We start from the raw sequence: 12,169 nt of genomic DNA on the forward strand, positions 1-12,169 counted from the left end.
CTATTCATTACTCCCTGACTTTGTTATAACATTGAATAGACAAAAGATTGATAAAAACTTCGTCTTCATATTCCACAGTTTTATGGGTTCCACTGTATAATTTTTTAAAATCCTGGTTATCCTACATCAGCGTAACTTTTTTTTGTTTATTGTTGCTATATGATTCTAGCTGTTCTCTAGACTCCACTCTATACCTGGACTCTAATCCTTTACTCATGTACTTCTAAGATCCTGTACTCTTGTACTCTTGTACTCTTTAATACTCCTGTACTCCTGTACTCCTATAGTACTACTGTACTCATGTACTCCTGCACTCCTGTATTCTTGTACTCCTGTACTCCTGTTCTCCTGTATTCCTGTGCTCCTGTACTCCTACACTCCAGTACTCCTGTAATCCTGCATGTACTCCTGTTTCATTGTACTTATCTGCTTTTGAATTCCTGACTCATTTTCTTGTGTAGCCCTCATGAACATCGTTACAACATGAAAAGTACAATGTACGATGTAAAGCTCATCTTTTTTAATCCTCAACTCTTGTAATCTTGTTCTTTCCCTGTACTCTCAAGCTCTCCTGTAGTCATTATATTTATTCTCCTGTTATCCTTTTTGTACTCCTTTTCGATCTGTACATGAGCTTGTACAAAGAGCATTTGAATGTTTCTCTGCACTTTGATGAGAAGATGAAACCTCACATACACCCTGGTATTACAACACACTGCACTGCAGTGTGCATATGTACGGTTTGTACAAATAAATAAACACACTGAGGTATAGTATTCTTATGTACGGAGTGTACGGTGTACACTGTACAAGGGAAGAAGATTTACATCTGTAAGTATATTTTATAATCTTACTTTTTGCTCAGGGTTCTTTACTTTGGATAAAAGGGATCGATGTCAACACTTGTTGTAAATTCTCAATTATCATGTTGAAAACATCTATGCCAACAACATTTAGTACAATTTTTTTAATTCGGAATAAGAAGTCATGAACTTCAAGAAAGGTTTTAACTCCAAGAAGTTTTGAACCCATGAGCTTGCATGATCTTTCTAAATCTAACCCATTTCTCATCTTTCATAACCCAATTATTCGTTATCAACCTATTCTTCCAGAATTCATATTTTTTTCTCTTCCAGTCCTGCATACTCTTTGGTTTTGGTTCTATAGGAACTATCAGCTCATCCCTCTAGTTTATACTAATACTACATATATTCTACAGTTCGGAGAAAGGTTCTAAAACAGCCAAATCCTTGAACCGTCCTCCACCCCCTCCACCTAGTATAGGAGCAGGAGGAACTCCTTCAACATCAACCACACCAGCTCCACCAACAACACCTAGTTCAGGACCAGGTAGACCTTCGTCAATATAGAGGATAATTATTATTAATAATTGATAAATTTTTTTCTCTCACATATCTCACCTACCTAGGTACGTTGAAGATTTTTTTGTTGTTTCACTTTTTTGTTGGTTTTGCATTTATGACATATTAAGGAAAGATTCCGTAAATTTTAGCGACAAAAAGTTTCTGACTTAAAGTTTATAATCTTAAAATTGTGAAGTCATGAAAAAAAAATAATTTTTGTTTGTTTAGCATTCGAATGTAAGGGTGAAGGCTTCCAACCCCACACTACATCCTGTAAGAAATATTATTGGTGTCTTGATACACCAAGCCAAGGTAAAACGTGTTTTACAAAGAAAACTTTCAGATTTTTGAAAACCAAAATCTTTTCGAATACTTTATGGAAGCATGCAAAACGAAGGAAGGAAAATATTATTTTCGAAAATTTATTACAAAAATTATTTAGGATTGGTTGCACATACATTTACCTGCCCCAGAGGTCTGTTCTTCAATAGTATCACAGACGGTTGTGATTTCCGGTAAATAAACAGATATATGAGATACCATTAGTTGTAAATAAACAGATATATGATATGCCAGTAGCTGTAAAGAAACAGATATATGAGATGACAGTAGCTGTAAATAAACAGATATATGATATGACATTAGCTGTAAAGAAACAGATATATGAGATGACAGTAGCTGTAAAGAAACAGATATATGATATGACAGTAGCTGTAAAGAAACAGATATATGATATGACAGTAGCTGTAAAGAAACAGATATATGAGATGACAGTAGCTGTAAAGAAACAGATATATGAGATGACAGTAGCTGTAAAGAAACAGATATATGAAATGACAGTAGCTGTAAAGAAACAGATATATGAGATGACAGTAGCTGTAAAGAAACAGATATGTGAGATGACAGTAGCTGTAAATAAACAGATAAATGAGCAGTAAATAAACTGCTACATAAATGTTGTTTTGTGGAATTAGTATGAAAACTGTGTTTACTGTTTGTTGTACCTTATAAACAGGAAGTAAAATAGTTGATAAACTTAAAATATTAGTTTTTATATCCTTATTTATTGATTTATACAACAGAGGAAAACGTGTGTTTTATCTTTAAAAAGGAGGTAGACAGATTAATACTGGTTTAATGCTGAGTAACAGGAAGGAATATCATTTACATGAAATTTGAGTTTCAACTTACAATTGATAACTGTTTGATTTAGTTTTTTATTTTTAAAATATGCTTTAAATAAATTAATTCGTTTGATTCAATTGATATCAGTAAAAAGCTTATGTGCAAACACTTTCCATTCGAGAATTTATCAAATTTTGAAAAGAAATTTAACTAGCTCCGGCTAGTTCAGCCTCAGACTTAACCACCTCAGCTTTAGTTTAAGTTGATCTTGTCAACATACAAAGTAATAAGACCAGCCGTGGCTAGTTTAAAATCCTCACTTTCATTCATACATTCCGACCTCAAGTCTTGTAAATGATGGTAGGGTTAAACAATTTGTACCTTTCTTTTTTATTCCAGGCGTAATGTAGAGTGCGGAGAGAAGGAAGATATTGAAACCGAACCCGACCAGGAAGCTATTGATGATCAGGTTAGACATTTATTCAGCTCATTCATGATATGATGATGATGATGATAAATAGATAGATGGATGTTTATATACTTCGGCTAAAATGACAATTAATACATTTTTAATTTTATACTTTATACAGTAAACAATCACTAGCCAGTAGCCTAACCATTTCTGGTTGTTTTGATGATGTTTTGATGATGATGATGATGATGATGATGTTGATGAAGATGATGATGATGATGATGATGATGATGATGATGTTGATGATGATGATGATGATGATGATGATGATGATGATTTAGAATACTGTTGGAGCAGAACAGAGTCCAGCAAATGATGTCGATGATGATTCTGTTGAAGATCCTAAATCTCTGAGGGATATCCTGGAACTAGTGAAAGCAGCAGGTTTAAACCAGTTTCTTCTCTTCCTAACTTAAGATATTACACTAGTTATTCGATCATAATTTGCCCGTTTCTTTTCATTTTACCTTTTTCAATTCTTTTCAATCTTTCTTTATATGCCTTTCGTCCCTCCTCATTTAACATCACCTTTCTAGAGGTCCCCCCCCCCCTCACCCAACACCTGAACTCAACAATTCAAGCATATTGTTATTTCCGCTTCAGACACTCAGGCCACAGGCAATACTCTTCCAAGGCAATTTTCCAGGCATAATTGGCATTATTAACAGTATTCAAATAGAAGATGTAAAATTAGGGTGTAACTGTTTAGAGTACACAGTACTTATATTTAAATCTGACCTTCAACTTTATGTACTGGGTATAAATCTAAGCAATATGTAATTCCGCATACAGTTGCCACTTCTGCACTTTTCATAGATTCTTTTTATAATTTTTGGTCTGTAGAGTTGCATTGTTAAATGGAATTTTTTCTGTTAAAATAAATAATAGAAAAAGGGCGCGAAGAAAGACAATGTAAGAAGGATTATGTTTTGGATGAATAGAAGAATTAGAAATATGGATTAAAGAAGGTTTAAATCTTTAGGATGAGTAGAAGGATTAGAAAGATGGATTCAAGAAGGATTATGTTTAGGAGGAGTAGAAGGATTAGAAAGACAGATTCAAGAAGAAATGGATCAGAAAGTAGAAGAGGAGGAGAGAAGAGTCAGGTAACATTTATAAACATAAAAAATCCAACGACAACATTACAAACTGGGACCGGAAAGGTTGACCCGGCTCGGAAATTCAAATGTACTGCGGCTGCCTGTGGATCAGACAAAGCTTTCATCGGTACCGTTTAAATATTCAGGATCTCCAGTAAGACCAGAAATAGGTTGACTCAACTACTGAACAGAGGGAAACAGGATTTAGCAAGGTAATATTAAAGCAAACATAGAGATAATAAAAACATAGAATAGAGCTGTACTGCTTACCTCATCATTCTCTAAGCTGTATACAGTTTACATATGTATGAAAGGAGGTTTAACTTTTTGTTTTTTTATTTCTCTATGAGTTCAACCAATGTATATTCAATTAAAATACAAGAAAATAAAGAATTATTAAAATCAGTTTCCTTTATTTTGAAAAGATCTGCTGTGAGGATTGATATTTTATTAGTGGACACGAAAAATAACTGTTGGATATGATAAAAACATAGTTTAAAATAATTCTATCTTTACTCAGACTACTTCCTGTACTCAAAATACTAGTTCTGTGACCCTTCCCCCCAGTGGCCTTCCTTGCCAATTCATAATTTGCACACTCATGCATTTAATAAGCTTCTGATATTTAGAGTCAAGTTTCCTGCAGGGTAACCTTAAACATTCGGACCAAATAATTAATGGGTTATTTGATCAGAATCTGACTTAGAATTAAAATCTTATGTTTATCTACAATTACTAATAGACAAAAAAATTCTAGGAATGAGTAACACAGTAGAAATTAAGTTTTTAAACAGAATTTTTTTAAGTGAATCTGAACCTGAAAGTGATGGCAGTCCCGTAAGTAGCCCGCCCTCTACCCCTACACCTGCCCGCCCATCCTTCCTCTCTAGGCTGGCCAGTAAGAGGCGTACTCTCCCTACATTAACGCCCACTGTAGTTCCAGTTCCTGCGTAAGTTTCACTTATTGTTAAGTTTTTCAGTTTTTACTTGAAGAGACTGTAAGAGTAATCTAATGTGACTCTCCGTTCAAAGATATACATGCCCAATTTACAACGGTACCCTTGAAACCTTAATCTGATCAAAAATGTGGAAGATAACTTCGTTTTTTGTCTCGAAAAGAGTTAATTTCTGATAATTTCTCCATTTGTTTCACATAAGCAACAAGTGCGCAAGTCAGTTGTTCAGAGAAACCACAATTTAAAATAAACAGTTAAAGAAACAAAAACAGGGATATCAATTTCATACTTGATCAGTCAAAGGTTTTCAGGGTACCGTTGTAGATTAGGTATTGTTATTTTTGCATGGATGGTCACTTACAAATACGCTTACAGTCCCTTTAAATATTGAAGTATTGATGGTATAGTGTTGTGTATACAGTGTATAGATGAAAGATGCTAAACTACGAAGTTTATAAAGTTTATAGTAATTGCTTGCAAGGTTAAACCGTTTTCTCATTACTATAGAGACGAGAAGTTTAAACATTTTATTCATTTAGTATCTCGTAGGGTCACTTCATGTAGAGGGGTCACTTCCTTCATGTAGAGGGGTCACTTCCTTCATGTATTGGGGTCACTTCCTTCATGTAGAGGTGTCACTTCCTTCATGTAGAGGGGTTACTTCCTTCATGTAGAGGGGTCACTTCCTTCATGTAGCGGGGTCACTTCCTTCATGTAGAGGGGTCACTTCCTTCATGTAGGGGGGTCACTTCCTTCAAATAGTGGGGTCACTGCCTTCATTTAAAGGGGTAACTTCCTTCATATTGAAGGGGTACTTCTTTTATGTAGAGTGATTAGTTATACTTCCATTTCACGCATGGGCTTATGCTTTCCACTCATGAATTCCTCATTTCTCACTATACAAATATTTATGTAAGATCCTTATGATCCTATAGAATATATCTGACAAACTGAGGAAAATTAGAAAAGGTGCATGATGAGTCTATCCATATTCTAGATTAGATTAATATTTTTTTCTGTAGGAGTCCTGAATCCAATCCTACTCCTGAATCTGATCCTAACCTTGAATCTAATCCTAACCGTGAATCTGATCCTACTCCTGAATCTGATCCTACTCCTGAATCTGATCCTACTCCTGAATCTGATCCTACTCCTGAATCCAATCCTTCTCTTAGTCCTACTGAATCAACTACTGCTGGTAGATTAAGCCTATTCCGAACTAGATCTAGGTTCCGTCCTCAACTATCCTCTGATAGAGAAACTACTACAACCTCTACCCAGTCTCCCGTAACCATCCAGAACCTGAGATCCAGGTTCAGGTTCCAATCCAGATCAAACTCTTTATTCAACCGTCCTTCCTCCTCAACTCAATCTCCTGAAATTCCTGAAACTCCTAAAATCCTAGAAACCACAGAATCTCCTGAATCTCCAGTTACTCCTGAATCCCTTGAAACTCATGTCTCCACAGGTCTACCAGACACAGAATCAGACGAGTAAGTTTGATCCCTTTGCACGCTAGCCTTCCAACCAAGTATCTTGCATGTCCTATATATTCTTTATTAATATGTTACAAACATTCATTAGACATGTATCACACATGCACTATATTTTCAACCTAAGCCCTAATTTAACCATCATCCCTAGGAGTCCCCCCCCCCTCCCTCCTATACAGTTTGCAAGGTCTGTATTTATCTTGTTTATCATATAAACTAGAAACCTTGTAATTTGTGTAAATCTAATTCTTATTATTTACTCTCTTTTCATCTTCTATTTTCTACTTTTTGCTTAAAATATTTATCTATTTGTTTCCTTTGTACGCATTTTTCCATTCACTTTATAGTCAATCTTAAATATCTTTCTTTTCTATCTGTAATCATTTTTAATTAGATATTTGTTTTATTTAAGTCTTTTTTTGTAATTTTTAAATTCTTATAATGTTTCCTTCTTTTTATCATACTTTTAATATTTTGTTATTCCTTTTAATGCTTTGTTTATCATTGCTCAATGATCATCTTGCTGTATTGTCCGACATTCATCGATCAAGAATTAAAATCTTTTTACAACCTGGATTTACAAGGAACTATCACGTTATCTTTTTACAACCTGGATTTACAAGGAACTATTCGAAACAAAACATGGATAACTAATTGATACTTGATAAGACAAAGCTTTTCTGTGTAAATCGGGCAATTGCATTAAATTAAAATTACGCATACAGCCCCTTTAATTGTAATACTAGTGGTAATTATCAAATACACACTTAATGATAACTAAGTCTCAAATTATAAATCATGTATTTTCGGCCCTCACCCCCCCCCCCCCTCCTTCTTCCCCTGAACTCTTCAAAGAATGCTTGTTATCCAACATCGTAAGCATGTAACAGCACATCATCAGAAAAGCATTATTACACTCTAGTTTTAAGGAAACCAATATAGAGTCGGTAAAAGAAGATGGGAGCTAAATTGGGGTTTAGCTAATCAATGTTATGGACATTGTACAGGGATGGAGCTAACGAATGTTTTGTACAAAGAAGGAAAGGGGGGGGGGACCAAATGAATTTTATGTACATGGGTGGAGCTAATAAATATTATGTACAGAGGTGGAGCTTACGAATATTATGTACAGGGGTGGAGCTATATTATGTAAAGGGATGGAGCTAATAAATATTATGTACAGGGGTGGAGCTAAAGAATATTATGTACAGGGGTGGAGCTAATGAATATTATGTACAGAGGTGGAGCTTATGAATATTATGTACAGAGGTGGAGCTAATGAATATTATGTACAGGGGTGGAGCTAATGAATATTATGTACAGGGGTGGAGCTAATGTATATTATGTACATGGGTGGAGCTATATTATGTAAAGGGGTGGAGCTAATGAATATTATGTACAGGGGTGGAGCTAATGAATATTATGTACAGGGGTGGAGCTAATGAATATTATGTACAGGGGTGGAGATAAGATCCAGATAATTGGAGCACATGTTGAAGAGGAGGAAGAGGAACCACAATCCCTCCGACCTGGAGTTTTTAAACCAAAGGAATGCACAATTTAAACATCACTTCACTTCAACAATGCACTTTATCACAGATAACTCAGACAAAATAAGAGATGCAGTGATTTTGTATGTTTTAATCTCAAAGCATATTCATTAAAAAAAACTTAAATTGAGGGATTGGTACAGAGATACGAGAAGTAGTTGAACTAACTATGGTTAGGTATACTACTTTTCCTATGCATATAGTTTAGCTATCCTATACAAAGGTCTAATACTTCTCATTATTTACTAATACCGACCGCAATTGGTCGAAAACTGCTTAGTTTATTAGCGGCTTAGAAATTGTAAACTGTTATTATGCATAATTAGCTTCTAAAGAACTATATCTCTTGTTTTATCTGAACACAAAACACTTGAATATGTTTATGAAAAATAAGAGTACACCTACTCCAAACTGCCTTTTATTGCCTCAGTACACCTCAAAGAATACTTTTCCATAACAGTATTACCTATTTTTAAACGGACTGATGACGTTATTTCAAGTGAACCTTTATTTAACTAATAGCATCGCCGATTCACAATGATACCTTTTAATTCCTCTGAGTAACGTTTATCTATCTTAAAACGTGTTAAATTCTAACCTTTTCTGTCATTGTCTCTGTAACTTTGGAAAAGAGAAACCACAATTGAAAATTATATTTTTTGAGGAAAGATGAATATCTCAGTTATCATAGATCAGACAAAGTTAAAATGTACACTGATGAACAAGAAAATGGTTAAAACGTACACTGATGAATCAGAAAATGTTAAAACGTACACTGATGAATCAGAAAATGGTTAAAACGTACACTGATAAACCAGAAAAAGTTAAAACGTACACTGATGAATCAGAAAATGTTAAAACGTACACTGATGAATCAGAAAATGTTAAAAAGTACACTGATGAATCAGAAAATGGTTAAAACGTACACTGATAAACCAGAAAAAGTTAAAACGTACACTGATGAATCAGAAAATGGTTAAAATGTACACTTATGAATCAGAAAATGGTTAAAACGTACCATGATGAAACAGAAAATGGTTAAAACGTACACTGATAAATTAGAAAATCAACTTTTTAAATTTAGTGTCACTTGCAATTGCGTCCCCATTCCCGTTTTTTTTTCCCAATTATCACTTATTTTGAATGTGCATGAACGCACAGGAGGGTGTCCGAGAGCGCCTTCGTGAGACCCTGCAGTCCGTTCTAGTGGACGAACAGCAGAGACGAGCAGAGGATAGAGTAGAGGATAGAGAGGACGAATCAGGAACTGTTAAACCCTTTTCAACCCCAACTATTTCAAAGAACACCAGGTACCAGCACCCCACATGTACTCTCACATGCACCCCACATGTATCTCACATGTATCTCACATGTACCCCACATGTACCTTACATGTACCCCACTTTACCCCACCTACAAGAACCCCCCTGTAGGTTTGAAAATTGAGGGAAAACTCTGAAACAATAGAACAAAAATAAGATGCAAGTATTTTTGAAACCGTTTGTGCACTGTTACACTTTCACATTTTTAAATCAGCATCAACATTTTTGTAAACAGCATGCACATGCACATAATAAATATAATATCCCCCGTCAACGTTAATCAATTTTATCTACTTCCTTTAGTTTAAACAATGATATCAAAGATATAATTATGAATTGATTGTGTCCCCCCCCCCCCCATGTGTATTGTTTAAGAAGATCTGATGAGATAATCTAAACCAGGAACTATATATATATAAATATATTCCCACCGGTTTAGTTCTACCCATACTAACAATTCTTTCAGTTTTAAACCGGATACATCACACAGTTTAATTATACCGGATTTTTTAAAAAGATTACACAGGTTTGCCCAGAATGGTGAGACTTCAAAAATAATTTGCTTTGATTGAGTTGTATTTCAAGATCTTAAAGGGACTGTACACGTGATTATTTCAAGTAAAGGTTGAAATGGTACTGTTGTAAATCAGAAATGGCACTCTACAAATGGAGATTAACTTGAAATTATGCCTACAGTCCTTTTAAGAATAAAAATTGCGTAGAAACGTCAGACTTTTTCTGAAACTTTTAACTAAGATATTTTATTTTGTTTAGATTGGACGATGCACTGAAGAGTAGGACTCATCCTAGTAGAGTAGTTGGACACAGACAAACAGAGGACAATATTGAGGACAACAGGTATATAGAGGACACAGGATAGAGGACAATACGTCTAGAGATATTAGAATATTACTTGAGCATGTTCTACTAACAAGGGATACAACTTTTATGATTTAAATAAAAAGTTCCTTTTTTGTTTTGAGGAGCATTCACAGAAACTGAACAACTGCCTCAAACTCTAATTTTCTAATCTGTATATTGTCGCAACCTGAAGGTTTACCGCTTGATATAGTAGAACTAATAGTTTTAAATATCTCAGGTTGACGACATTGACGATCATAAAATCAGCGTTAAGTGGCTTAATTTAATGTTTTATGTTTATTGCAAGACAGGATTAGTTTGAAATATGTATTATGCTAGGCTTAAAGTATAGATTTTGCTTAACTTTTATTAAAACTCTTTTCTCGGAGATCAAACTAACAAGATATTTTCCAGTTACTTCACAGAGAGTTTAACGTTGAGTAGAGAGGTATCGTATCTACGTAGTTTACCTCTCGATGAAGAGGTGACATCACAAATACCTCTAAACAGAGGGCTTCCACCTTCTGCTTTAAATATCGCGAACCAACGCCAAAGGTGACTCAGATAAAAGTTCTCTCACATCTGGTACTTTTGCACTTTTGGCACTCCCGTCAAACCATTTTATCTTTAACACTTGTCCGTAATTATACATTTCCTCCATACTTCATCTCTTTTTAAGACCAAATAGGAGCGTTAAAATATGAATGAATTAGGATTTGTAAGAGAAAATGAGTACAGATGAGAGTAGCTGTAGGGCTTAAAGGGACTGAACGCGAAGTTAAAAAGATGGAAGTGCCCGATCTACAACGGTACCCTTTAAAACTTTGACTGATCATCGAGGCAAAGTCTATGATTATATCTCAATTTTTGTTGCCTTCTAGGATTCAAATATTTACAAGAGTTTTTATAGATTAATAAAGATAAATCTGACATGCTTTAGCTGTTTAATGAGTATCGTTGTGAATCAGACATGCTACTTTAAGGGTCACTTCAAGTCAATTTAAGTTTTTAAAAGTTCTGACATAAAATCAATTTCTTACTTGCTCAATCTTGACATTCCAACAACATCAAATTTTGTATGTAAAAATTAAATTTTACAATCTTTTTATTCTTCAAAAATATGCTGAGAACCAAAATTTTCTTCCCCCCCCCCCTTCCTCTCTTTTCTCGTGAAATATGCAATGTGCATAAACCCTCTATAAGCGATGGTATAAACCGTTTACATTATAAAAAAAACCATTCCGAGGGTGTAAAGTAAGGACTGAAGGGTTTATAAGTAATCAGAGTTGGGAGAATTTTGGGAACATGTCCCTGAGTCTTCTTCACAAAAAGAGCACTAAATTATTTTTGAATTAATGGGACTCTTTACAATTTTTAATTTATTTTTCTTGATTAAGGAAATCCGTAAAGTGGTTACAAAACTTTAAAATGTCATTAAAATCATAAATTGTAAGCAGTCACTTAAAAATCAAATACATGATAATTGCATGCTATATTTGTTAACTAAAAACATGTTGGTGTATCGTTCAGGGCCCGTAAACTTGAATATCAAGAATTAGACAGGAAACCTTTAAATAACCCTAGTATTGGGTCCAGGAGACCGTAAGTATAATAAAACATTTAACTTATTCTTCAAACTAACCCTAACAGCATGATTTGAAGTGACATTTTATTCAAGATTTCCAGATACAACTTCGACTAAATTTAAATAGTTTTTTTGTTTATGGGATAAATCGTGGTCAATTTCTTTCACAATTGTGCTCTATGAATATATTTTCCTTTACACCCGCAATTAAAGATACTTTTAATTGAAGGGTTACTTAATGATAATAATACTTTTATTTAAAATTAGTTTAGTATTAGCGATATAGTGACATAAATAGTTCCTCTTAGTTTTTTCTAGAATCTTACAAATAGTTTTATTAT

At 34.3% G+C, this 12,169-nt stretch overlaps 1 protein-coding gene across 1 annotated transcript in view; it reads left to right on the top strand.

Moving 5' to 3' along the window:
- The window catches only part of LOC111704902 (serine-rich adhesin for platelets-like), a 55,048-nt gene that overhangs the window by 32,709 nt on the left and 10,170 nt on the right, over positions 1 to 12,169 (top strand). Inside the window, 14 exon segments of the mRNA XM_023477290.1 lie at positions 1,220 to 1,350; positions 1,593 to 1,676; positions 1,807 to 1,879; positions 2,889 to 2,958; positions 3,243 to 3,345; positions 3,992 to 4,067; positions 4,208 to 4,273; positions 4,868 to 5,011; positions 6,040 to 6,510; positions 7,969 to 8,059; positions 9,222 to 9,370; positions 10,157 to 10,240; positions 10,658 to 10,798; positions 11,774 to 11,845. Of these exon segments, the coding sequence (XP_023333058.1) occupies positions 1,220 to 1,350; positions 1,593 to 1,676; positions 1,807 to 1,879; positions 2,889 to 2,958; positions 3,243 to 3,345; positions 3,992 to 4,067; positions 4,208 to 4,273; positions 4,868 to 5,011; positions 6,040 to 6,510; positions 7,969 to 8,059; positions 9,222 to 9,370; positions 10,157 to 10,240; positions 10,658 to 10,798; positions 11,774 to 11,845 (1,755 nt within the window).

This window comes from Eurytemora carolleeae, unplaced genomic scaffold, assembly GCF_000591075.1.
Source record: "Eurytemora carolleeae unplaced genomic scaffold, Eaff_2.0 scaffold484, whole genome shotgun sequence".
Taxonomy (NCBI): Eukaryota; Metazoa; Arthropoda; class Copepoda; order Calanoida; family Temoridae; genus Eurytemora; species Eurytemora carolleeae.